At 30.5% G+C, this 25,901-nt stretch overlaps 1 protein-coding gene across 3 annotated transcripts in view; it reads left to right on the top strand.

The window, feature by feature from the left end:
* LOC117237031 (forkhead box protein O) overlaps window positions 1–25,901 on the top strand; it is a 292,486-nt gene that overhangs the window by 178,672 nt on the left and 87,913 nt on the right. For 2 of the 3 annotated variants that reach the window (XR_004493931.1, XR_004493932.1), the window contains exons 4-7: window positions 2,070–2,185; window positions 4,181–4,410; window positions 5,719–6,051; window positions 8,445–8,766. Coding sequence is in view for 1 of the 3 variants with exons in the window: in XM_033500616.1 (XP_033356507.1) it covers window positions 2,070–2,185; window positions 4,181–4,410; window positions 5,719–6,051; window positions 8,445–8,666 (901 nt within the window). In the remaining 2 variants the exon portion in view is untranslated. Of the gene's footprint in view, window positions 1–2,069; window positions 2,186–4,180; window positions 4,411–5,718; window positions 6,052–8,444; window positions 8,874–25,901 lie in introns of those variants that run through there. The other variant, XM_033500616.1, reaches the window with a different exon arrangement.

Genomic DNA, 25,901 nt, shown 5'->3' with positions numbered 1-25,901 from the left:
CGTATTTAATTAGTCGTGCCAATCATCTTCAGTTATTATAAAATATAAAATTATAAAATACTTCCATCGCTGCTTTAAAGAAAAATTGTTTCTGAAGTTACCACTTTGCCATTCATTTTTTTTTCATTTACTTATATCGTTCAATTTAATTCAGTCCAAAATTTGACATAAATACATTTGATGCAAGTAGAAATACATGGTATTCTGAAATAATTCATCTCTGAAATATTATTTTACATACATTTTACATGAAATTTTGAAGCAATATGTCATTGACTATATTTATTTGTTGTTAACTCAAGTTAAATATTTTATACTTTTATCTTAGTACTTATTTAAAATGTTTAGTGTTAAATGAGCGCAATTTTCTGAATAATAAATACTAGTAAATGAAGCCATTGCCATACAACTCACGCATATAATGATCTGTTTTTGCAGAGAAATAAAATTAACTTTCATAAATAAAAGTTTGACGAATATGGCATTATAAATTATGTACATATGCAAAAAATAATAATAAAATAAATTAATGATATAAATAAAAATTTCAATATAACTTTGAGAAATAAATACAAGAATATAAAATAAAATAACTTAATGTTGCAAATCAAACATCAAAAATAATCTTTTACACATTTTGACTTTACAACTTTTGATATAAAATTGCTGTTTAAATTTGATATAAAATTCCATGCAAAATTGAACACATCAATTGATTATTTGCTAGTTATTATGTATTCTGAAATTGATATTTAACTATTAATGATATTACTTTTATTGAAATATTAATCAACATTAATCCAATTGAAAGGTTAATGCAACTTTATCTCTCGTGTTTACTTCAAATGTTTTTATCATTAAAATATTTATACTTAAATTAGACACAATCGTAATGTATTATACAAAGTAAATATATTTTTTGTTTTTCATTCATTATGCTTACTTTTAAAAAATATCGCGTATTATTTACAAATTATTTGCATTACAAATTGCTCGATATTGAATACAATTCTTATATTTATTTTTGTATAACACATAGTTAAAAATATCAGCTGCAATGCGCGCTATTAGCAAGAAGTACAAAACCACTATTTTATATTACGCTTTTGTACTAATCGTAAACTACACATAATGCACCACTCTTGCTTTATAAATAGTTTTGCAAAGTATATCATAGAATATATGTACGTATCATTGGATTATGTAATAAGTTCGTATTTCCGTCCGTGTTTCTTCAAAAATACGTAAAAGTTTGTTAGTTTGTTATAAAATCTATTTGATCAACGATGTGTGTATGTATCTTCTTATTTTATTATCCTTTGTTTTCTATACGATCACTTCAAATCCTATCGTCTGTCCTTTTATTAAAAAATTTCGATATGTGTGCGTGCGTACTTTTACATTTAAAGTATTTAATGATTGCTTGTATAAAAGTACTTCAAATACTAAAATAATTAACATAGCAATGAATAATGCACTAAATTTTCCAATAATTTTAAATACATACACACACATCGCAAAATCTAATATTTTTGCTATATCTTGAAAGAAATCTGTTTGTTGTAACAAATAATTCTTTTACTAAATATTCAGGACTTTTTCGTATTACTTACACAAACTTTGTTCGTGTCTCTGATTCATGTAGCGTTTATATAAGTTCTATAAGTTCTATAAAGTATCGTAGTTCGTAGATTAACAAAGCAATATGTAAGATAATTTACATTTATCAGTAACATCTATGTATTTTTTCATTCATTCTTAATGGATTAAATAATTCAATTATGTTAGAAGGAATATAGCAAGAATAATAATAGGAAAAAATATAACAGAGATACTGATACTAAAACATAATTATGGAAATATATATAAATATTATTTGTCCTATGTTGTCCATTGCAATTGTCACAAATAATGTTGTTATTGAGTAATATTCCTCCAAACATGACATTGAAAAGGGAATAAACTTATTACATAATCTAATATTCGTGACCTCTCTCACTATCTTGCGTATTAGTTTATACTTTGATATCTGCACATTTAAAATACATTTGAACTATTTTTTATTCGAGTCCTCGAGCTTCAAGCAATGCCTCATCCTGTGGTCGATTAAGTCCAATCCCGGCGATCCCTGGGAAACCGGAATGGACACCAACATACACACCCTCTTATAGCCCAGAACAATTAGGTACGCACTACAATTTCATATATGTTTCTCTTTTTCTTTCGCCAGCGTTTACCGTTTATCTTGTACCAGTATTATTTTTTTTCTTTTCTACTGCACTTTCAATACACGCCCAGCATGATTGAGATGTCGAAAGTTTGGTACGCGAAGCTTAGATAGCTCAGCGCTTTCTTACGAGTTAGACAGTAATTTTAGTCAATTTTGTATTTTGATTATAATCCCAGTATACTGTCCTTTTATGATTATGTGAAAGTAGAGGCTACAAGTTTTGGTTATTCAAGGTTATTGAGTAATCGGTTTTATCACAATGTTTGACAGTTGTCTATCTTTTTATTACATATTTGCTTTATATAGATATATGAATACTGTAATATATCGTTAACTGCACAAATTACACTTAATTAGTAAGAATTGGTAAGAATGCCAATTGATTCATAAAGACATTTTTGTAAAGTCATATTAATAAACGATTTTAGATTTGAAACAAAATTTTCAGAGATATCAAAAAACACCGTGCAATAACATTTTTAAATAATTGAATAATTTGAGAATATAGTGACGTATAGAAAGTGATGTAAAAATTTTGTATGCAGTGAAAATATCATATACAATATGGTTAATTATTATTCCATAGATACAGATGTCATACTTCACTTCACTTTCATCGTAAATATTAAGTAAATGTACGTTGCTATCGTTATATAATTCTTTATTACAATGACGAATATTTCCTTAATTTATATTGATTATAATTGTGTATATCTTAAATTAGAATTATTGAAGCAATGTCGATCAACTTTTGAAATCATGTAAATTATTGTAAGTATAAATTTACACAAATATATTCGCAGATATAAATAAAACGGAAGTGTGTATACGTTCCCTTATAAATACTAGAACATTATTAGAAGAAAATAAGGTGGATTTGACAAATCATCAGAAAATAACGAAATCGCGTTTGCAACCTTAAGCTGCAAAGTCATATGTTCGATATATCAAGAAAATTCTCAGCAATTATATAAATTCTTGCAAATGGTTCGCACAATATTTTCCACGTATTTTTGTACAAACCGTTATTTTGTGCAAATATAAAATTCTAACAGTTTAATTATTTCCCTAATAATCGGAAAGAATTATCACGTCTTGCATGAGACTACCAGTGTCCCCTTGCACAATTGAGCTAATATTATTAGGAAAATTTTACATAATACAAATCGAACATTCTTGTATAACAACAACAATGTTAGTAATAATATATCAAATAGAAGTTTACAGCTGAATTTTACAAATTGCAAATCATCTAATTATCATCGCCTGTTCGACGTAAACATAATATAACTTACAATGATTACGAGAAGTATTTGTGCATACATTTATTTTTTAACGAAGCGATTTTTTTTACCAATTTCTATGTACATATATTTCATTTCCACAATATCACATTTGTATTTATGTGAAAATATCGCTAAATTTATTATATTTGAATCTAATTAATTATTATGTGAGTATTACAATAAATACAGCGATGTATAAATACTCTTTGTAGATACTGTATAATTTAGACGTTGCTAAATTACTAATATTATATAATAAATTACTAATATTCGTTGATAAATTATTGTGCAAGAAAGCCTAAATGTTTTAATATTTATGAACAGAAGTATAGATAATAGATGGTAATAGTAAAAAGAAAAAATATCTTATTAGAACCATAAATATTTACAATAGAAACTTAACAAATTCTCAATCATAAATCTATTAAACGACGAAGAATGAACTGTTGAGAAAATAGGAGTTATATCGTTTTCAAGCCATGGAAAAACATTTTCAGATAGCCAAAAATTACCAAAACTCGAGACTTCTATTTTGATTGACATAACATTCCAATACCGCTTGGAACCAAAGCTCTGATGGTATAGCACAGCATGAAACGCACGTATAAAAGCATGTTATAGACATACAATTAACACATGTTCTTTTCATTGAACACGACTATAGCCGGTAGCCTCGCGGAAACGATGAAACTGGAATCCTACCAAATATACCAAACATCACCGTCCAGCCACCAGCAACAGACCGGACCGCCACCTTCCTACTACGAGACCCAATATCAGAGAAGTAATAGCCTGTCGACAGGATCGTCCTCTTTCGCTCTGCAGCCAACTCCTCAATCAGGAAATCAGCAAAGATGCCCGCTTCACGGTCTGCAACCGTGTGCCTGTCAAATGGTGAGTGAACAAAGAAGTCTGAAATGGCAAGCTGCAAATAACATTCAGCCACAGGGGAGGAACAAAGTGTAGCAAAGCCTTTAACCCGACTCCCGTAATCCGTGAAAGGAGGAAAGACTGAATAATGCTGATTTAAAGGTTTTTTCGTTGATTGTTTTGAGATGCATATCGTTCGTCGCAAATGGCATACCTAACAAAAGCAATAAACGTGGATTTTTCTCTACTTTTCGTAGTTTTTGTTTGATGACCAATTTGATATTTTCGAAGGTACTTGATTTATTTATCCAATGTTTAGAGTGGGAAATTTTAATACATCATTTTCTAAATCTTTATATCTTTTATGTAAACTACACATTATTATTATATAATAGTTAATAATTATTACTATTTTTATGTATAATAATATTTAAGAATATATTAATATAGCGTTTGAATACTTTAACTCTTTGAACATGAAACTACAGAAAAAATTTAAAATTTCTTTTAATGAAAACTTAATATATTTTTGTTCCACTTAGATGACGGGAGATTTTTTCGTAAAGTTGATTTCAATCTGGAAAGATTTCCAATCTATTTCTGAGAAGTAATCTCATTACTTTAATTTTGATTTCCAATTCTACAACAAGAACGAGAACATTAATACATTGAATACATTAAATCTCCTAACTATTTAACATAATGTATTGTTTGCTTTGTTACAAAATGATACAAATTGAATATCTACAATTAAAGAATATTAGAAATAAAGTTTTTAAGCGATATATAAATTAGTCTTACAATTCAATTTTATAAGCATGTATCAATGCTGATTTTACACTAATTATTCAATCCTTACCTTTAATTAAAATCAATTTTGCAATATTTACTCCTATACAGAAATAGATAATCTAATACATTGATGTAATTAAATGATTCAATAACGTAGCAAACAAAACATGGTTTCAAATGTAAGTTCCAGGCTTTTTCTACTCTCCGAAAGACATACCTTTATTAAGCAAGATCTAACTAGTAAATCTGTCTTCGCTCACATTGTCGTCAGTAATAACTTCATAAGTGCAGTTAGTATGACGTTGAAACCCATATAAAAAATTTAAGTAACAGATTATTCTAACCTATTGAAATTAGATTTTATAAACATACATCAATACTATTATTTTCAAATGTGTTATTCAGATACATTTGGTATCTTTCATTTAAAACTAATTTTACAAAGTTTGCCATTATATAAAAACAAAGAATTTCACACTCTCTAGTTGTTAAATAATTCTATTTTCAACGATTATATTCTTTTTCCTCGAAAAATATCAGAACTTGAGTCCAGTGGCTGGAATGTCGCCGTCATATCAGCAGAGTGAACCAAGTCCCACGGCATTAGGAAGCAATCAGCAACAAACTCTTCAGTACATGATGCAGACGCAACAGTGCCAACAGCAACAACAGCAGCAACAACAACAGCAACAACAACAATCGCAAACAGGAGCAACGGGATCCAGTCCACCGCAAACACCCACACCATGTGGTTCAACTCCGAGCACAATGATGGGACAATTGATGGGAGCTCTCAATAATTCGACGCTCCTTGACGATTTGAACATTAATATCGAATCGTTACACGGTGGATTCGATTGTAATGTGGAAGAGGTGTGTTTTATTGTATATTCTGCTTATTATTAGATCGCGGATGTTTATGCGTTTATGAGAAATTTCAGAGATACACAGAATGCGTATAATCTGTAAAAATACATAAAATATTCAGAATATGACATTTATTATGTTTAGTAAGTATTATAAATCCCTGCTTAAGTTCCGTTTCTTTATTTAAATTCATAAAAATATAAATTTGCATAAACATCCGTAGTCTGTTCACTAGTATTAGAGGATGTATGTTCATATAAATTGATGATTTCATATAAAACATGAGCTATGTCAATTTTGTCTTTTTCCACGAAGGCAAAGAAATATTTTATTTTGACTACTGTATCTTTAACTCTGTTCAATAGATTTCAATATTATTTAAGAATATGCCCATGATATTATACAATTGCTGTGGGTATTGTTTGAAACTATACCGTACAAGAATTATAGATATCCAATTAAATCATAAAGTTGTGGACTTTATAATTAACATTGTTTCTGAGCTGAATATATCTAAATTGGGTTGCTATAGTGAATGATGCGCCCTTATTTCAATTGGATATTTTTCATTAAATACATGAAAGAAGTAATCAATAGATACTTAAAGATATCAATCTTCTTGAAAATATCTTCTTCAATGCTGTTATCGTATGAAATCATGTCGGTATATGATTTATTGTTTGAAGAAACAATGATGATCCTATAATAAGTACTTTACTCTAAAGATTGCGAAAATAGCCTTACTCGCTTAACAAGGTATTCTTGATAAAGTTATTGTGATGAGAAATAGTTTTGACTAAGATTATTTTCGTAGAACCAAACTTTTCGATCAACAGTGAAACAGAATATATATAGAGGGCGAGTCTCCTAACATGACGAAATATATAACTCCTATTTTATTCGTTGTACGAAAACATATTTCAAACAGAAGTTGTATAGTATCTAGGAGGTCATACAGTGCCCTAATATATTTTTTGTTACCTTTCTTTTTTAACGAGATATTGGGGTCACCCTCAGTTTTTTAAATAGAATGTTTAATATTTTTTCTCAAATTCGGATAAATCGTCAAATTTTGCGTAAAAAATATTACACAAACTGGAACTTGAAGTTAATAATTACTGAAATATTTTCAAATTAATAATCTTCTATTAGGAAATTCGCTCAGCTAACGTTTTTTAACACAACTTTGTTTACAACAACAAGTCATATTTGTAAACGTGCTCCTTAGAGTGAGCACCTTGGAGCGATTGTCTCAAAAGCAACGTCTTGCTAGGAACCTTAAAACGAGCCTCTTACAAATACGAGAATACATATGAGAATACATATTATTTTAATAAAAAACAAATCAAAAAGTAATTGTTAATAACCCTGGCAATTTATACGATTTTAAGTGATAAAAAGCAAGTACCATTAGTGATCAATGTAATATTTGTAAAATTATTCACAAGAAAATAGTTAAGTATTGAAAACTTTACAGTTTTATTAAAATATTTAAATTTTAAAGTATTTTTTCTTTGTATTTCTTTAATTGATACTTACATGATCTTCTATAATTTGTGAATGTTTAACTTTAATTCATTTTAAATTTTCCAATAATATTTACTTAATACTTAATAATCTTATTTGATTAACAAGAAAGCGTGATAGCTTCCAGAAAATAATATTATGCAAATAAATTTAAAATTAATTACGCAGACTAATGTAATTTCATATTTAGTCTCTGTTTTAATTTTTGAAGTTGTTGTGAAATAAGATAATTAATGTGACAAAGAATTTTATTTTCGTACATTTATTACTTTGTTAATTGTTGGTTGTATGTTTACTCTGTTGATTGTATTTTTTTATTACCAAGCAGCAATTTAATTATGAATTTTTAATTATATTTATATAAACATAACACATTTCACAGGATAATTAAAATAGTAATACGACCTATATTTTTAGAAAAATAATGTATATTGTGCCTATTCATTAATATATTATAAATATATTTTCGAATTTAATTCTTACATCTTTATACTTTCATTAAAACGTCAAATCGTCTTCTCTTAGTACCTAATTGTCATGTTTTCAGCTATTGTGAACATTTCGTGCTGTATATTTAAGATCTCAATCGTGTTAAAACATAATCGCTTCTGCACGAAACAGTATATTTTCAACTCTATCTGATCAAGTTTTCCGCAAAATATCTTCATATCAGTTCATTATTCCATCTACTCGATGCGTCAAAGCTGACCAAATCAATGAATATTTCTTGTTACGGACAAATAAAAAGACATTCGTCATTTTAAAGAAATGTTTCAATTGATTACAATTATACTAAGGGAATAATGAAAAGTGAATTATACGAAACTTATAATTATTGGTTTATACTAATGTTGAACATTGAACGATTTCAGGTGATCAAACACGAATTGTCAATGGACGGGACGTTAGACTTTAACTTCCAGCAAGGTGTGATGGGCACGGCTGCGATTCAAGTGAGCGACAGTAACGTTGGTCAGAACGGTACCGTGTCCCAAAACAACGTGGTTGGCACGACGGCTGGAAACGCGCCCGCAGGAGTTTACGTGAGCACCAACGCGGCGACTCCTGCTGCTTCTCCCTCTTGGGTTCACTAGCAGTGGACCCCACTGCCCTCGACACCTCCGTCGTCCTTGTCATCGTCATTACTAGACGGACAAGAGAATTTCCACGGACAGCCCGAGGGACAGTTCATCGGTGAGTCAAGTATCATTTATTTCAAAGAATTATACAGATCAGTTCTGTGATACATCGAACATGAGGAATGGTAAAAAATTACTAGGAATTTTCTATTAAAAACATTTTAAAAAAGTAGATTTTTTAGAATATCTACCACAAATGACACTCGCACCGCGTATGAGATAAACACTAGCTATTTCTTTCATAATACTTTCATTTTTAACTTGTTAGTGGGATCTTAACGCCTCTACGTTTTTTGGATTATTTTCGAATCATACTTTTCTATCGTTAGAAAATGTAAGATTAAAGAAAATAAGGATTAACTATTAATATGCATTTCTCGTTTCAATTTTATGTTAAAGATTTTATTATCATGCCAAAAGTCCCGCTTTCTGTTAAAGTGAGATCTAGATTTAAATAAAATCTTTAGTCTTTAAAAGTGAATAAAGACAAATTTCAGTTGTGTATGTTAATTTAAATCCTTGCGAATTTCAATGCGATATAAATTATTTTCAGCAGGAATGAAAATTTGTAACCTCTTATTTTTAGCATGTAAAAAAATGGCGGACTTCGAAATAAAGAAATTATTATGTCTAAGACATTGTGCCCGGTTAATAGACTAATAAAGATATACATTTTTTTATTGTTATGGGCCTATCGCCACTTATTCTTATCAATAGTCATAAAATGACGTGACTACGCATCAAGAAATTATTTAGAGGCGTGAAGATGAAACGCAAATGAAATAACGCGCAAGTCCGAAATCTAAATCTAAGGGCTGTTTTAATGGTTAATAGTTTGAATAGTATTGTTAAAAATTAATTAAAAGTATTTTTTAAGAGAGAACACAATTCTTTCATAGTATTTTTTATCAATCTTCATATGCAAACAATATTTTGTTGGTCACATAGAGAAATTTAATGGAGTTATATGACTACTTTGCATAAATTTTTATGCATGAAAACGTATAAAAATAATTGGAAGATGAAGGGGAAAGGAAAAAACCAAGTATATCGTACAATAATGTAAATTACTTGAGATCATTAAAAATATGTACATGCTAAATAGTTTGATTAGTTACTGCGTTAATGACTTTTACTTTTGTCTTTTTCCCTATCCTTGCTCAATCTTGAAATCTGTTGTTTAGATAAGAAATGCAATTTTATAGGCTTATCAGTTAAATAGTGATTTAATAAAGAAACAAAATGCAGTAAAATAACAAAAATGTTCCCCAAGACATTTGAAAATGTAATTTTGTATATCAAATTAATTTCAAGTATCACATACTAAAGATTGTTTGATTAATTGAAAGATATATTATTAATTTGAATACCAATTGATACAAGTAAGCGTTTATTTATAAATACATATATTTTAATTATATTAACAAACTATACACCAGAAATATGTAAGAATTATAAAAATAGTAATGTGTACGCGTAAATTCAATTTTTGCGATGTTTGTCTTTGTTTTCAAAAAGTAAAATGCATGTGGGGATGTATGTTTGTTTGTAGTCTCGTTATAAATATTTACCACGTTTATACCTAATATTTGTAAAAATAATAACCTATCTGTGTATTGAATTCTTTGCAAACGATTAAAGCATATTTGATTTTAACGTTTAAAGCGCGAGAAATACAAACTAATTTTTGTAAAATATTGTCAAATTTTATTTTCTATAAATTAAAGGCATCTATAGAAATAAATTATTTTGTATTGATGATTATAGTTTGTAGAATAAATATTTCCTTCCTGTTTTCATCGTTTTTATAATGAATAATACTTGTTTAGTGTAACTGATACAATAAACATCGATTATAAAAATCTGTACTCAAAGTTATCTTATTGTTGATAATTCAAATTCATGAATTCATGTCAGACAGAAAAATCAATATTTAAGGATGAACAATCTCAATAAAAAGCAGAAAGATCTCATTTGTATACTATAACATATTTTTATGAATAATAACTGTAATATTTATTTCACTTATAATACTATATTTTACACTATAAATCATATTTGCTCTAACAAAAATGCAGTGGAGTTGAACATCGATTACATTATGTGACATATACGTTATAAGGCAATAACTATAATTAAAATAATATGATAAATCATATAAATAATGATAAATCAGATCACAATATAATTTTATGACAACTTTATCATATGACAGGTTCAGAAAAAGGTCAGAGACAGAAGTTCCATTCATTACTAACTTTCAATCGAAATTTTAGCCTCAAGAGAACTATTGAAGACATGCTATTAGAAAATCATTATAGAATAATCTGTTTTAGCTTCCTGGAGAGGAACGAAGCTAGACAGTAACATGTAATCATTAAAAGACTATCAATGAAGAAATTATCTCTAATCAGTTTCTCTGTCCTATTTGCCTGAAAGGATATGTTATCTATTAGGTTAGTTAGGTGGAAAGCTTCGTGTGAGATTTTCGAAGAAAAAGAAACGATTCTTTTAATGAAAATTTATTAATTTTATAAGTTTATTAAATTTACTAATATTCAGTGTAATATCCTTTATCATTTGAGACTATATGTCGAAACATTGATTTAATCTGAGGCTATACAATTTTCCGTTTTTGTTTATTAAAATATTTTTCCATTACTTATATACTTAATTCTCAGAGCTAATATTGTGTTCTTTCCCTAAACTGTTTTTTTTTTTAGTTTTGTAATTTGATCAAATGATAATTGGACGGTACAATATTAAGACTGTATGGAGGACAATTACTATTTTCCATTAATTTTTAAATGAAATTTTTAAAATCATTTTTGTATCACGCACGTGATACCGACGAAATTATCAACCACAACTTTTATTACAATAGATAGTATACTTTCTGTAACTTACATTTTAATTCTCTAAATTCTCTAATTAAGAGCGTAATTTTGCAGGTCAGTGATGCTAAGAAATTCTGTTGCATAACAGTAACAAGTTCATACTTATATCTAAGATAACATAACAAATAAATAAGAACGAATTTAATAAAGTATGCCTATTGTAGGCAAAATTGCAAAAATTGTTTGTGCAACAGAAACTCACAAGCTACAACTTCTCACTTGATTGTCCGAGCTGTATGGAATAGAGCATCATTCGTTTTCATATGAGATACATATTTATATTCATTTATGTTAGATTATTTTCTAAATATCAATATTAAACAGGAACAGGAAATTTTTTGATAAAGATATAACAGTTTCTGTTTTTTTACTTCTTTTTTTCTTTTAATTTCTATTCTCGTTTTCCAAATATAAGAAACCATTATCAAATTCTCTATTAATGATCATTTTATCAATAAGTATCTTGATAATTGAAATTGCAATGTATCATCAATTAGTAAAGTACTATCCATAAACGCTCAGTTTATATAGGTTTAGGAAAATTTGCACTTTAAACTGACTTTCTAATCAATCTCATTCACAAAACTTATTATAACACTCATAAAAACTTGAGGAAACTTGGAAAGTTATTGAGAAATCGTCATAACCTTTAATAATTCTTACATATCTCGTTCGAAATAATAAGATGATACATTATAATAGTATTTTAATAAATTTTTTTGGTGTAATAAAATTAATTCTTTACCGTTATCAAAAAAATGATTGCACAATGCAAATTCAAATGCCAAATAAATTTTTCTTATCTTAGTTTCTTATCTAATCTCGAATTTTTTTCAAATAATAATGGCTATAGTGGCCAACATATACATATTATTATAACTCTTACACATAGTTTTAACTAATTTTTACGATCTGCATATGTGTTCTGAATAATAACTGCACCAAAATTCTGATTCATTAATTTCTTCCTTGATAATCTGAATTAATTATCACATTTTGTATAAAACTAGTGGGTGTGCTAATACTTGTGAAAAAGTGTACATTACTGTACATACGTCCATGTGCTTAGATGTTCCTTCGTTTCCCGCAATTTCTTCGTACATAGAGATCTTTCAATAGGAAAATACTAAATTACCCAATCATATGTTTGCATGTTCATGTATTTCTTCCCTTTTTTCTTTCTATCGACCGAAATCTTCGCTAATGTGTGTAGCTCGAAGTCGGTTCAATAACATGTAGCGAGCAACGGTTGATCGCCGTATAGGTAAAATAATATTTGCACAACCGTGCCATAACAATGCTCACTGGTACAGTATTTAATAAATCGCTTCCTCGTACCTTGTCCTCTCTGCGGCCGACGCGCTCACCCTTTTTATACGATGTTTCGTACGTGCCACCACATTTATATAGCACCGCGTATCCACCTGTGTTTTGTCCAAAATCGGTATTGACTTGGGCTCGATAACAATTACATTTCGCTCGCCGTCGAATTATGTCGAAAACATTTGTACACGTGCATGGAAAAAATGTGTAAACAAACCGTTTAACTTTTTCTGTTAGACGATGCTTTGCTGTTCGCAAAAAAAAATTTCACGATACATTTTGAATCGAAGAAACTTTTTTACGTGATTGAAAAACATCAAGGAATATGTAGAAACAATTTTCTACGTGATTTTTATAGTTAGCAACACCTTCTACGGCTTCACAACCATGGACGAGATATTTCATGACACGATATTGTTCATACTATGCCACGAACGAATCATCTCGCGACACAATATCGTTCGTACTACGTTACGGACGAGATATCTCGTGTGTTAGTTTATTAGGACGAGAGTTGTAATTACAGAAAGACAGAGTCACGGGATATCTCATCCGTGGCGTAGTACGAATGATATTGTGTCGCGGGATAACTCATCCGTGGCATCGTACATACAAACGATATTGTGTCGCGGAATAACTCGTCTGTGCCCTCGTACGTACGAACGATATTGTGTCGCGAGATATCTTGTCCATGGTTCTGAAGCAGTTAAGAGAGCTTTACCCCATACATTCAAATACATAAGTGCTTACTAATATAACAAAATGTAATTCAGAAAGATGTTCACCTCTTTCATTATGTCACATTGAATATACATGGCGCATGAAAGTATTTGAATGCTTACCACAGAACTTTTTATAGATACATTATGCCCATTATGCGAAACTTTTTGAAATTTCGTTAGGACTGAAATGAGATACAATTATTGTCATTGTAGTAGTATTTGAAACCGATTCGAGAATGTACGTACAAGTTATAAGACATTTACTGCAAACATACATTTAATAAAAAGTTATTGTATATCCACTACGAATAGTAGCATTAAACATACAATAACTGATAAAAGTAGTCTTACTAAATATTATGGCTTATTGATATAGTGAGTAATTGACTAGTTCAAATACATACTTTGATAATCTTTGCCTCTGATTTTACCAATATAATCATCATAGTCGTGTCATTATACTACTAGTGAAATTTCAAAGTGTTTTGTATAATATATACATCAAAAGTTTCTAAAAGTGTACAAACACCTCCGTGACTTTGTATGATGTATGATGTAAAGATACTTGTAAGGCGTAATTCTTTTATATGGAGTTGTGTTAAACCGTGTATTAGATGTAAAGGGAAGTCCTGTAACCCCATAGGAGAGACAATAAAGAGGAAAGTCCCTATTATTTGATTATAATGAACGTTTCTATTTTTTCAACAAATGTATCATTTATCTTCCTAAAAAATGATAATACATAATTTCTAGTATTCTTCTATAGACATATTATTAATTAGTTGCAAAAACGATTACTAAATAATGTAGATATCGGAATTTAAGAACTTTAATCTTAAAACTTTGTATAAATCCAACATTAGCTTTATTTAAGCTAGTAAATATCTAACTTACTTTTTCGTCTCGCTTAAATTTTACTAAATAATATGTTGTTCCAAATCAAAAACGCTGTGTAAGAGATATATGAATGATATGAAAATAAAATGTGCGTCTGCTTTTGTTAAATAAAACAAATATAACTTATAAATTACTCATCTTCATAATATTAGACACATTGAGTTCATTCTTCATGTCTTCCTATCAAGCCAATTTAATTATCACTGGATACTCTGCTTTTAATAAGAAGCGAGAATGCTTTATAAAAGAACAGAATACTTTGAGAAATACCATGGAAGTTCCCAAAACTTAGGATTCATTCTATTCGTTCTATCCATACAATTCGCTCAATCGTTGGCGATTAATCAGTGATTCAAGATTAAGAGCGTGATATCTGAGGAAAGCTGGTTAAACACACGGGGTGCGAAAAATACGACTGATTTTCGCGAACGATTTGTAGTCTGGGCTCCAGTCAGCTAGGTTCATCGAGAATGCCGAAATGAAAAAAAAGGTGAAAAAGAGACAACGAATTGTAATTCTGATTTGCGAATATCGAGCACTAATAAGTTGATTCGCGTTAATCGGGCTGGTTTTAAACGAGCGTTCGTATAATTCCGAAAATCATGACACATTGGGGGCTTATGTTACGATCGACTCTGCCGCTTTTTACTCGGAACACGTACGCTGATTGCGCTTCGGAATTTGTTGCGATTTTGTTTTTGTAACCCACCGTGATTTCGTCGCGCATAGAGGCTCGAAAACGCGCCAGTATTGTTCGTTGACACGTAAAATAGGAGGATTAAAAACTCATTTTTCTACATAACCATCCTTTTCTCTTACTGATTAGAGAGAAGAAAGGTATAACATGATTTCTTGATGAAATCGTTTCTTGTTACTCGTCGCTATGCGTTAACACAATTTTTTATTCGGTCGATACATTTGCCGCCTTTTAATCTCCGACATGCACAAGTGTGCGGTGTAATTATAGCATTCTGTGTCTGCTTGTCGCGTTAATGGATACGAAAGTAATGTTCTCGCCATCCTTTTGTTTAGGAACAATACTTTGCCGTGCAGACTTTGCCTGTGTTAAAGAAGCAGAACATGACCTGCCTTCTTTTTCTACTGGCTATCCTAAAAGATTACTTTTTCTCCTTATTCAAAGATTAACTTTGCATAAACAACATGGCTATTAGTGGCGGAAAGAAGTGCCATTACATATTTTTTAAAAGATTTTAAATTGTGAACTTTATCACTTATATCGTGTTGTATGTCATTTTTAATCCTTTTGATGTTCACTGAAAGGGGAGAGTCTAGAAAAAAATTTATATTAAAATGGGGAAGTATGGTAAAAAAGAATCTAATTTTTTTTATTGGTATTATATATAAGTACTTTTATTATGGATAAGATGAAAATATTTATATGAATATACTGTATACCTACTTTTAGTAGTCTTTTTTCTTATATAACCGAACGTTATTACATTACATCCTGAAAGAAGTATTCTCTGATTCGTGGTCATTTAGTATCCGATTTAGAACAAATGAAGAACACGTTGAATTTATCCATAAAGTATAAAACTGAGTGAAGAATATAGAAACTATCTCCCCTGAATTTGTTGGAGGTAAGGACATCTCCTCGGCTATCTGCCTTAACGTATAAGTTTATCCGTTTTCGGGAGGATTTTTCTACTCTGTTCAGTGTTGTAGCTGATAGATTTTGATACGTATAAACAATCCTACGTCTCATATCTTCAAGTGTTGTTGGCTCAAAATTGGCTGATAAATATGATTCTTTAAATAGCCCCATATAAAACAATCTACCAAATGAAAACGGATAAACTTGCGCACTAATGAGAATGTGATCGAAATGATCTCAATGGCCGAGAATTCAAATAACTATTACAATAGAAACCATATCAGCGGAGTGAAACACACACATACAAGCAAAATCTGCTCTCTTTAGAGCCAATATGATGTACAAGGTCCGAACGCGTAATCATTTTGCAATGTATATATTGTTGCCCTAATGCCGGCGGTATTTCAAATTTGTAATTAGGTAGAGTTTTAAAAATATACGACATCAACCGTAAGATGATGTATTATACTTGAAAATATAGGTTCCAATTTAAAAATTCAAAGTTACTCTATGAAAAATTTTGGTGTCATCACAAGGTCAAATACGTGACAGTACAATCTGTGCCGCTCAATATGCTACAACTATCATTTGAAACAATTTATTATATTTCTCATATTTTTCGAGATATCTGCTTTGGAAGATTCAAATATGACATTCTGTCTATTGATATAGCATTACTTGCACTCATATTTGGCCATTGTTTAAAACAGAATAACTTTTTTAAAAATTGGACCAAACGGTTCGAGCTTCTTTGAGAAGTTAAAAGGATTAGTTTACTAGGCCATGTGTAAGAATAATAGTGAAAAAACTATAATTAGTCGGAATCGTAAAGAACATAGTAAAGATAATAATAAAAATAATAGTAAAAAAATTACATTTTACAACTTTTTTATTGGAACCTGAAAATTTAAACAATACGTTGTGTAGACTAATATTAGTTGTATACATACTGAAAATTTCATTGAAATCGGTTGATACAGAAACAAGCGACAGCTATCGAAATATGTAAGAATTTAAATTTATTACAGTTATAAACCGAAAGTCTTGAAAAACTGTAATTTTCAGCATTTTTAATACTCTAGTTCATAACAACGTTAACCGATTTCGATGAGATTTTCATCATATAAGTATATAATTGACATAAATCCACAAAACGTATTGTTTGAATTTATGAAAATTTAATCGCAGACAGATACAAACTTTGTAAAAAGACAGTCTTTATTATTTTGTTTGCGATTCCGACCGATTGCAATTTTAATTTTCTCAACTTTTTTTTCATACATGATCCGGTAAACTAATCTATCTAACTTCTTAAAAGAAATGAAGTCGTTTGGTCCAATCTTACAAAAGTTATAGTATTTTAAACAGTGGAAGAATATGAGTCTAAGTGACTTTATGTATGTATATATTCTGTACATGAAAGGTGCGGCAGAAAGTTATCTCAAGGGGACACTAAATGATTTCTTATAAAAAAAAATATGTAAAAGATATAAAATCAAATTTTTTCGTTCGAAGATTGATTTTTGTGAAAGTCAAGTTTAAAAGTCTATCAAGTACTTGAACATGGCTAATTGGGCGGATTGGATAGGACTAAGTAATCGACTGAAGGTTATTTTACGTGTGAGAATAGATGGCAAATGTAGAATAAAATGTTTTCATAAGATTTGTTTCCGACAAATAAATTTGACAATTTACCATACGCATGTAATAGGCTGATTCTTAACAAAACATATTCAAACTCTATTTTCATGAAAATGAAGCCTTAAACGGAAAAATTTTATTCTACATTTTTTATTTATTTCCTTATCTACAATAACATCTTATTAATTGTTTACTCATACTTAGCCGCTAATTAGCCAAGTATAAGCATACTTAACAAATTTTCAAACTTGATTTTCTCAAAAACCAAATTTCAGACGGAAAAATTTTATTCTATATTTTTTTCTTAGTTTTTTTTCCTAAGAAATCACCTCGTGCCCGCTTCTGCATAACCTTCGGCCGTATCTTGTATGTCAGGAAGAACTGCCTGTTTCCATTGTTTCCCATATAATCGCTAGTTTATTTTTCGTCTTTCTTATCAGTTTATTCATAAATAAGTCACTATAGGTGACTAAAATTAAGAAAATGTGTCTTTCGCAATTTGTAGACCGCGTGGACATGTTAAATTATGAATGTAGGTGTGAAATAATATTACGAAGGATAATGATAGAAAACTGAAAAAGATGTAGTACTCATTCAAGTGTGAACACAAAATAATAACAAAGAATAATAAAGCATTAGCATTGATCCTGTATACTATATAAAATATACACTAAATAAAATCTACATTTAATAAAAATATTATAAGGTTAATTTTTAAATATTTTAATATCTATATTAAGTAAAGAAACTTGTTTCACAAAATTAAGGATTAATTATTTTGAGTATTAAATTATAATATCGATAGGTTATTTGACTATTTTGTATCCTAAAGTTAACATATTGGAAGTGAATTCGATTTATACCAAAACTAAGTTGTATCAATATACTTTTTTACCTAATAATACGTAATACTTTTACACACGAATTTTAAACGTCGCATATAATATTACAAAAGTGCCATTATTCTAATTGAACGTGTTACAGCTTTCGCAGTATTCGCTCTCGTGATCCGTATTATACGCTCTCGTTTCGTATATTTCAAAAATTATTTGCGCAGTTAATTCTGAATATATTTATTCAGGTATAATATTGGAATAAAAAATCATTCGATTGAAGACAAATAACGAAAGAACTAAAATAAACAAATTATTTTTCCTGTCGCATACGTTTCAGTAGATTTTGATTAAAGAGAATAATTTAAGATTTGAGTTATCGTGCTGAAATGATTGCATTCAAAAAATGATTAAGCTTTGAATACAATACAGTTTAATTCACTGCATGAAAATAAATTGAAAATCTGGTATGATTTTATTTGTTGCTTTGTCTTCAAATAAAAGCAGATGCATCTTAGGATATCGTTCGTTATATTTGATTCGAACGAATGCGGCTTTTCTATGATTTATCTACTATTTCATATCCAATGACATGTTACACATAACATAGCATTAGTATGAAAAAGTTAATACTTATAAAATTTCAGATCTTGGAGCTATTTCAATCTTATTCTACATATATTTGGATTGTTTATTTTGTCCTCATGAAAATGATTTTATTTAACTATTTTTCAAGCTAATTATGTTTTAAGGATAAAAGTAATTACGAGTAAAGTGAATGATTATATGTAAAACCATTGAATACTTTTACTCATTTAATATAGTTCATAATTAAATTTTGTCAAGAAAATACATATATCGATATAAAGTGATATATAGTACAATAGAATTCAATTTATCTAAACAAAATTTTAGTTAATGGCCGATTTACAGAATTTTTGCTGGATGAATTCGTTTCTCTGAACCTGAACTCTTGTTATATGAACGAAAAATTGTAGGTAGTGGGGATAATTAGTGAGCTTCTATTATATGAATTCCAATTATATGAATTGTTTGGACAAATTCAGATAAATGGAGTTCTACTGTATAAGAAAGGAAAGAGTATTGTTTATTGTTAAATAAAATTTTACAACCGTTAGGTAATTGATTTACCGTGATTTAGAAACCAAAATTTCGTTTATCATATTACCATCCTTCTGAAGTAACAGAACAGGAAAAGCAATTTGCTAAAAGTTTCGTTTCAGTGATGAAAAGTCGTAGGCAGTTCTGAGTGTTCAGCTTTTTTAGGAATTCATTGAAACTTGGCCACAAGTGCTATTTGACTCAACGATATTAATGCATATTGCATTAATGTATTAGGCGTTCTTAAAATAACGCATTAACTTATGGTTTTAATTTAAAAGTTTAGCAATTTCTAGACGCAGTTTATGCTTTCATAATGGAATGCAATTTCTTCGGTTATAGCAACAGATGCGAATTCATATTTGTTCAATGCATACATTATTTTAGTGGTCGAATTTGCAATGTCTTTAGGAAAGGAGAGTGATTCCTTGAACATTAATTTGCAATTCTAAAAATTAACCAAATAAATTAACATTGTATCTTTTAATATATAATTTCCAGTACCAGAAAATAAAATAGAAATACGTTGCAAAATAAAAGAATAATATAACAAAAAGCGAAATAAGAAAATAAAGTAAGAAGTTAGAAATATAATATTTATATTATGTATAGTAATACTAAAAAAGTAGATGCGAATGTCAAATTATTATTAAATAATATTATATTAGTAAATGCATTATAATACACATTGAATACACATAGAATTCACAGCATAACTTATATATATGATCAGATTAATTCATTCGATATTTTTGTAAAACAGAAAAATATATTTCAAATGTTAATCCTGGTTAAAAATAAATCCCTTTCTTTATCTTGTAACCCAGATCAAAGGAAAGTTATTAACATTAACATTACATTAACAAATGTTATTAACATTACAGTTTAAAACACATTTATTCGTCTATTTCTCTTCACAATCACAATCGTCCTGCATACCCCATATTTGCAGTTCACTTCTGTAATCATTGTACAATACATCAAAAAACACATTTGCAAATTCTAGACCAATGAAGATATCTAAAATCCATCTTAGAAATAAACATAGTTGCATACAAAAAGGTCAAGTACCGTATTATTGTTATACAAATACAAACGGTTTCTTTCTGTGAAATATTATAATATTCAAAAATTAAACTTATCAGAATCTTTCTCATAAAAACATTCTCATTTGACTTATCAAAGTAAGTATAACTTAAGTTGGCAATTTCTAGTAGTCCGTATAAATCACAGACACTAGCCCGCAAAAGTGTCTGAACATTTACCATAAAAAGCCTCCACCTCCATATTGGAGATGTTACATAAAACGTTTTGAAATTTCAATAGCGCTATAATGTGATACGACTGTCATGATGACATTGTCAGGTTAAACCAAATTGTGACAAAAGCAAACCTGAAATTATAAGATATTTAGTGCAAACATATATAGTCAATCCTTCTATAACAGGGTTAATTCATTCCGTGTTGTATCAAAACCGTGTTATAAAAATATCAAGTTATAGGAGGACTGTATTGAGGAGTGTAAATAATAAGTGTAAATGTGGTTTCACTTGAAATTATGAATAATAATATTGGAAATTATTAATGTAATAAATAGTTGCCTGTTTAAATACTTTTGTGATCTTTGCGAAATGTATACCTCCACTAGATATCTTGAAATTCCTGTATATTTTCTCAGAATTATTTCAAACTTTACCAATCTAATTACGATAGCCAAATCCCGCAGCCGTGCTAATAAAATTTAAAAATGTTTCATATAGCACATGTAATATAGTATATTCATAAGAGGTGTATATAAGTGTTCGAGCTTATTTTCACACGCTTGTATACATTTCGTTGTATTTTTCTAAGTAAATGTGATTCGTCAAACGAAAGTTGCACTGTCTAAAGAAGGAAAAATAAAACAAAGAAGAAAAAAGGGAAATAGGAAGTTGAATAGCCGAAACTGCGTTATCATGCCGATTGTAACATATGTTTTATCACTGCCGTGTTCTGTCTGGAAAAATATGGTGATACATAGACGCATGCGGAATCGCGTTCATTTTTCTGAACTCTACGGCAGATTCGGCAAACCAGAAGAGGCTACTTTGTTGCCTCTACGAACGTGGATAGTATTTACACGGATGAATATCGGACCGGATAGATATTAGCTTTCAGCAAAATATTTTTCAGCAGTGGACGTGGCGAAAAAACACACTACCCCCCCTCTGTTACGCCCTGGCATATTAGCGCCTCCGGCATTCCTACAGTTTGTTCGGTGTATGAAACGCGAATGCCGTTTTCCGTTAGTTCCGGATCGATGTTCTTTTTGCATTGTTCGTTTTTGTTTTCCTGCGTTTGACTCAACTTCATAACTATTCGCAGCTTAGCTTGTCGTACCGACAAATTTATCCTCTCTCTGGTTACAGATTAAATTCGCGGGGCTCGCCTGACCCACTGGATCCCGTAATCTTTTCTTTTCTTCGGCAATCACAGGCAAATTAATTCTTAGAGTACAAACTGCGAAGTACACTGACAAAGCGGAACGGAAAGACCTTGTTGGCAAAAGGGCACAGTTTCATTTCTTGCGACCCTGGTTAATACCGTAAAAATTTTTCATACAGCACCATTTCATTTATCGCTTCGTGTGTAGGATAAAATTTGAAGTTAGAAAAATCAATGTCTATACAACCGTTCTGATTATTTTCTGATACATGCTGGCGATTGTATTGAGAACATTTTAGACGGTGAGGAGTGAAATTATTTTGCTGGGTGAAGTTGAGGAATGATTTAAATGATTTGTCATGTTTCACTTTTCTCAAAAATTAACGCGAAATGTTTTAAGCTGTAGGATATATGATGTAGGATCGTGTGATTGCCTCATTGGACAGTGTCTGGGTTTGAGTCTGTTGCTAGCAATATTAAATTACTGTGTAATGGACAGGTCATTTGGATATTATGCTTTCCGTAGTCTAAATTTAATGTGTACAGGTTACTAGATAGGCTATTTAAATGATTTTCCAGTCGAGCTTTAAATTTGTTTACAAAGCATTCTATTTCTTCTTTGACTGTTTTAGTACCTAGGTCTTTTCCGAGGTCATCGTTACGAACATACTACGAGGCATTCATAGATGTACAAAGTATTATCGACTGCAGTGATTCTACTTTTTTAATGTGGCTATCAACTGTTGTTCGAAGTCCTCGATGGGTTTTATGACAACTTTGATATTAATAGTTTGTTTTTAGAATTTAGCTGCGAGTGTCTCTTAGCCAATACACGTGTTCTCTTGTTGTTTTCATTTGCTCTATCTTCTTTTGCATGTATTGTTTACATGTCAGTCTCTTGTGTAGGTATGTATATTCCGAGATATTTTACTACTTTCGATTATGGTATATTCTTATCGTTTAGCGTAGCCGAAGGGTATCTGCTTTTTCAATATGAATGTGATATGGTTAGGTTTTTCCTTCTTAACTTTTATCTTCCATTTTTTAAAATATTCTTGTATCTTATCCAGCGTGTCTTCAAGTATTTTTGATGCTGTTGTTGCGCTTTCGCAGAGTGCTAAGATGGACGTGTCGTCAGAAAATATTGAGAGACTAGTTTCATGGATAGTAGACATATCTGCGTATATATGGTATATACAGAATTGGTCTTAGCACTCTGCCTTGAAGAATCCCTGCTACCACTTCCGTCTTGGATTTTTACTATAAAGGTTCTATTGGTTAAGTACGATTTGAGTAGGCAGTAATAGGACAGTGGCAAGTTCGTTGCTATTTTGTATAGTAAATCTTGATGTCAGATCGTATAGAAGGTTTTTCGATATCAAGGAATACCGCTATACAGTACATTTTATTCTCCACACCTGCCAAGATATTATTAACTCCGAGCACTTGTTGAGTTGTAGCATGAGTAATAAATTTCTTTTCTGCTGCAATTGTTTTCAGTCTTTTGTGGATGATTTTTTCTAGAATTTTAGATATGATTGATAGGAGTCAAATTGGTGGAGGAGCGAATGTGTCTTTTTCACATTGTAGATCTTTTTCAGGCTTTTGTAGCATTAAAGATGGAAATATTATACACATTATACTATAAGGAAACAACAGTCTTTATTCAAACTAGCAATAATAATAAGATACTTTTTTATCTATTGTACGAAAACACTGCTTTTTTCGTACTCTCAATCTTTAATTTTGCACAATTATATCTAAACTAAATCATTGTATTTATAGTGAATCCTAATTTCATATTTCAGGAATAAAGAAACTGGCATGCATATGTATAAGCATTAAATATTATCGAGCGTTCCTGTTATTAAAGGAGTTCACTATCCTCAGCTTATTAATTATTTAGCTATTAAGATATATAAAAAAATATTACACTAATTTTTTTCTAAATATACGTTTGCAGTAAATATTTTATAATTCCTATATACATTTCCAGATTGGTTTCATATTTTAGAAATATAATCGTGATCGTCGTGTCTCATTGTAGTGAAATTTCAAAGTGTTATATTTAACACGTACAATATGACCACAAAAATGTTCTATCATCAAATATTTTGATGAATTAGTGTATATTTTTTATTATTTCTAGTCGGTCGGTTTATTAGTTCTAGTCTAGTATTTAGTGTATTATTTCTAGTCGGTCCATGCTTCAAAGCAAATTTCATTCCTTACAATATTATCGGTGCACTAGTACAGTGCACAAACGTGAATTGAAGCAGTGTTGTTATGAATCGATAAAAATCGGTGATTCTTCACAGTGGATAGGTACAAGGGGAGGCGGGTCGAAGGTGTACAGACGTTCAAGTGGGGCAAAAGGGAACCACTTAGCCGAAACTGCAGGAGTCTGGAAGTCAGCAGCTATTCGGCAGACGTCACTGGCGCCAGCAGACTACCTTAAACCTCCCCTTTGTACCCCTACTCCTACGCCGACAATCTCATTCCCCAAAAGCGTCGCAAGAATTATAAAGTTGGTGGAGGAGAGCTCCGGGGGACTTCTTCCCTCACCACCTATCCTTGTTAGACAACCTCCTTCCTCTGCGTCTCTCTGCCCCGCGTCCTTTACCTACGCGCCACTTCGACCTAGCGACTCCATTTCTCTCCTGTTCTCTCTCCCTCTCTCTCTCCGCCCCCTCTCTCCCTCTCTCTCTGTTTTCCCGTTCTTTCCACTGTGTCTCCGTCTCGTCTCCGCTCTCGATGTTTCTCTTTTTTCGATATCTATCTTTGTCTTTACATATCTCATTCCAACTGGCTCCACACTCCTGCTCTGTCCTTTCGTCTTGCTCTTTTTCACCGAGCATGCTCTTTTTGCTCCCACTTCGAACTTTCCAACGCGAGGAAAATTGGTCGACGCTTCGTTTCGGATTGTCGGTCGCGAGTCACGTCAGGATCCGAAATCTGTTAACCGTTAACGCGACGCCGCAGGAAGTCGTCCAATTAGACTCATGTACCGCGTGATTTCGAAATAACGCTACATCGTTCACCGAAACTTTCAGCTTCTTCTAATGACCAATCACTGTGTGCAATTTTCTCTGCAGCCTCTCGATCGCTAAAAACCGATCGTTCTTTCCTTGTTCCAAGCTGTTGAACAACGATTACCTGCTACTCTTCGGATTCATGTCGATGAATCCCCATCTGACACTTTCTTTACATGCTTTTTCGTTTTGTGATGTTTTTAGTTCATCGAAGAATTCCAGTCTAAATTTTGGTTAATTATATATGCCCTATTGGAATTAATTGAATTCTCATTCGCACCCCGTGTTACGAGATCTTCCAGCGTATCGTTGCAACATTGCAACCTTTCATTCATGATTCTTCTTCCCTTTTTCTTCTTCCCTTTTTCTTTTTCTTCTCATTCATATTGGGTCTACATACGGGGAATTACTGGCCGTAAGAACAGTCATTAACGGTAACGAAAATTTCTTCTTCAACATAATGATGTTTCAAATATAAAAGAAAATATAAAGGCATAACGATAAAACAAAAAACAATATATTTTTGAATAGGCATTTCACATTATATTCATTTACACACTTATTATACTATCAAAAGCATGATTTATTGTAAATGATTTGTGAGGCAAAATTTGCCTATAATTTCTAATAATGAAATGAGGATTTGTATGAAACCGCTAAATGCCTTTACGATACAATAGATCT

Source organism: Bombus vosnesenskii, unplaced genomic scaffold, assembly GCF_011952255.1.
Source record: "Bombus vosnesenskii isolate JDL3184/JDL3185 unplaced genomic scaffold, Bvos_JDL3184-5_v1.1 scf7180000013355, whole genome shotgun sequence".
Taxonomy (NCBI): Eukaryota; Metazoa; Arthropoda; class Insecta; order Hymenoptera; family Apidae; genus Bombus; species Bombus vosnesenskii.
The sequence above is the reverse complement of the archived record's forward strand: the minus strand, read 5'-3'. Positions and strand labels throughout refer to the sequence as shown.